Genomic DNA, 3,598 nt, shown 5'->3' with positions numbered 1-3,598 from the left:
TCCCAAAAACTCAGGACATTAGCCTCTAAAGTCCTCTACAACAACATCCCCCGACCCCATGTACATTGTGCAGTCAGTGCACAGCTAGTAGCCTTAGGCAGTCAGTGCACAGACCAGAAAGGAGGGAAATGCAGAAAGGATCACGTGACTGCTGCAGGCTACGTACCTCTTACGTCACCTGATCTAGCAGATGCTTCCCCCTTCTAGACACGACCCATCCCATTCATAAAAAAGCCAGCCTCCTCCCGCTCTGTATATATAGCCTGTCTGAGCTCACTGCTCTTATACAGGATAAAGCCAGCCAGCCAAAGACAAGTAACACAAGGACACAAGAAACAAGGCTGGTGGCTCTCCTCACAGGACTCTTTTATTTATATTTCTAGCAACTATATTATTACTACAATATTCAGACAAAGCGGTCACAAAGGCGACTGCGACTACAACCTTCCTCTGTTACAAGCCATTCACTGGACTAGTGCACTGCAGCGGGTCTGAAGACGCACGGATTGAATCTACTGAGCCCCTTATTGAGAAGAGCTATGGTCAATATGGAGATTTGTGGCATGGATTGCAGTACATTGAAAGCCCTCCTGGCAGACAGGGCTCACAAGTGCTTGGTGCTGGACTGTCGATCGTTCTTTTCCTTCAGCTCTTCGCACATCATCGGATCCAGCAATGTCCGGTTTAGCACCATAGTGAAGAGAAGGGCTAAGGGCAGCATGGGCTTGGAGCACATCATCCCCAATGAAGAGCAGCGGTGCCGGCTGATCGCAGGCTTGTATGAGGCTGTGGTGTTGCTGGATGAGAGGACATGTGAACTGGAGACCCTCAGGAAGGACAGCACCATGATGCTGGCAGTGAGTGCACTGTGCAGAGACCCCCGGGGCAGCAGGATCTTCTTTCTTAAAGGTACATTGAATGTTCCCTCCAAAACACTCGTTGACCAGACCCACGGTGTCTTATTTACTATAGCCCTTGTAATGGCATGCAATCTAACCAATGATGAATATGTTCTCTTTCAGGTGGTTATGAAGCATTCTCTTCTGAGTGCCCTGAATTCTGCAACAAATGTTCTCCTCCAGTCGGACTGAGCCTACCCTTAAGTGCCAGCAGCGTACCAGGCAGCGCAGATTCCAACTGTACCCCCTGTGGCACCCCACTATATGATCAGGTTGGTACAAGTTATGTCTCTTTAAGTTTCTTGCTAGCAAAGGGTTAAAGTCAAACAAGCTTCTCTCTTTCTTACCCAGTAACTTAGTACTGTACACATTACTCACTTTAGACAATGCCTGATGTACGCAGTAACTTCTCCCAGAATTTGATCATGCCCACATTGTCCAGTATAATGTTTACATACCAAACACCCAGTGCTTAGTAAATGAATAACTGTAGCTTTAACAATGTGACCAAATGAATAACCAATTCCCCTCTTCTCTTGCTTTGTTATAGGGTGGACCGGTGGAAATTTTACCCTTTTTGTACTTGGGCAGCGCATACCATGCATCCAGAAAAGACATGCTGGATACCCTCGGCATCACAGCCCTGATCAATGTTTCTGCCAACTGCCCCAACCACTTTGAGGGACACTACCAGTACAAGAGCATTCCTGTGGAGGACAGTCATAAAGCAGACATCAGCTCCTGGTTCAATGAAGCTATTGATTTTATAGGTAAATATTTTATTTTAGATGATCTGTTTGTTAACAATAGAAAGTTGACTCAAGGATAGGTTAATGTATACATTAGTTCATATTATCCCAGATGAGTTTAATATTACTTTTATCCCTTTTTTTAATTGTTAGACTTTTTTTTATTTACTAGGCTACAAAACACAAAGCTCATTGTTTATATGGACAAGCTGACCATATGAATAGTGAATAGGATTAACTTCTTTTGTGTTTAACACTGCCCCCTAGTGTTCAGTGATAGAAACGTCCCTACTACGCAGTGAACCACTTCCCTTATTTATAACAAGGCTCAACACACTGATCTATATTTGACATTATTGTATCACCATAATAACCGATTGCATTGTTCCTTTTCAGACTCTATCAAAAATCAAGGTGGGAGAGTGTTTGTCCACTGTCAAGCTGGCATCTCTCGTTCAGCTACCATCTGCCTGGCCTATCTTATGAGGACTAACCGGGTGAAGCTGGATGAAGCTTTTGAGTTTGTCAAGCAGAGAAGGAGCATCATTTCCCCAAATTTCAGTTTCATGGGACAGTTACTTCAATTTGAGTCTCAAGTATTAGCACCATCCTGTTCGGCAGAAGTCGGTAGCCCCTCAATATCTGTTTTGGACAGGGGAACATCTACTACTACTGTCTTCAATTTCCCAGTTTCCATCCCTGTTCACCCAGCAGCGAGCTCTCTGAGTTACCTTCAAAGTCCAATCACTACATCACCAAGCTGCTAGGGGGCGCAGTCAAAAGAACTGGACTAAAGCACATGGACTAAATGTGTTACTCGAAGTGCAATATTTTTTTTTTTTTTTTTTGTTTTTTTTTGTTTTAAGCCATCACAGTCAAATAAGGCGTGAAGGACAAGATGAACTGGTGAAACCACAATGAACATACAACTGACATGACCTGTCATGATTTTGGACATAGGTCCTGACCACTTAGGAAATCAGAAAATGACAGGTCACAAATGCCTTTTGTTTTACGTCTGAATTGTGTTTATAATCTCCGTTTAATGGGGATTTCACAGTATTTTCCATTCCTGAACTTTTTGTACTGCTACTAGATGGAGAGAGGCTACTGCCTGTGAATTGTCAAGAAGAAACGTACGTCCTTTATTTATTCTGCAGTTTTCGTCCTGCCTTCAGATGCCTAAGATTTTCAACGAAGCAAAGAAGAAATACCTCAGTATTTTCTGGTACTGTAATTCCTGTTGGTAATTCAAGACCAGCTTCAGATTCCAAAGCACTGATGACAAAAAGCACTAGGCCGGAGCCTTCTTCTGAGTTTGCTGACAATTGTATATATGCTATGATCTTATTTATGATGTAAAATAATATATTTCTTCTCCAGATAGAAGACATTTTTAATACAGAACTATGACCTTTTTATACTGAATAGAATAAATTATGACTTTGTACTGAAATGTGGTGCCGATCTCGTATTAATTTACTGTGTTATTAAAGGTAGCTGTAGAATTCTACAATTGTGGAACTCTTCAGACCCTTTTACCTTTTCACATTTGTTATGTTGTGGCCTTAATAACAAAAATCAACTTCCCCCCCATCATTCTGCTCTCAATACCTCATAATGACAAAGTGAACACAGAATGTGGTTTTGGGTCATGGCTTGGCTGTGCCTTTCCAAATTATGTCCAATAAATTTACCACAGGCTGATACTATCAAGGTGGAAAAACATCTCCGAGATGATCAAAAGAAATGGAAGGCCCTAGAGCTAAATTACAAGTAATATAGCAAAGGGTCTGAATACTTAAGTCCATAAGAATTTTTTTTTTTTTTTTTTTTTACTTTTAACACATAGAATGATGGGGAAAACTTGATTTTTTTTTAATTTTAGCACAAGGCCTCAAAATAACAAAATGTGGAAAAAGTAAAAGGATCAGAAGACTTTCTGAATGC

General features: G+C 41.5%; 1 protein-coding gene across 1 annotated transcript; it reads left to right on the top strand.

The window, feature by feature from the left end:
• The first annotated feature begins 275 nt into the window (after nt 1-275).
• On the top strand, nt 276-3,103 carry DUSP1 (dual specificity phosphatase 1). Its single transcript, XM_056569416.1, has 4 exons — nt 276-909; nt 1,023-1,171; nt 1,450-1,669; nt 2,045-3,103. The coding sequence occupies exons 1-4, from the start codon at nt 540-542 to the stop codon at nt 2,413-2,415; spliced, it is 1,110 nt and encodes a 369-aa protein (XP_056425391.1). The 5' UTR covers nt 276-539; the 3' UTR covers nt 2,416-3,103.
• The last annotated feature ends 495 nt before the right edge of the window (nt 3,104-3,598 follow it).

This window comes from Hyla sarda, chromosome 4, assembly GCF_029499605.1.
Source record: "Hyla sarda isolate aHylSar1 chromosome 4, aHylSar1.hap1, whole genome shotgun sequence".
NCBI lineage: Eukaryota > Metazoa > Chordata > Amphibia > Anura > Hylidae > Hyla > Hyla sarda.
This window is presented reverse-complemented; position numbering and strand designations above follow the sequence as displayed.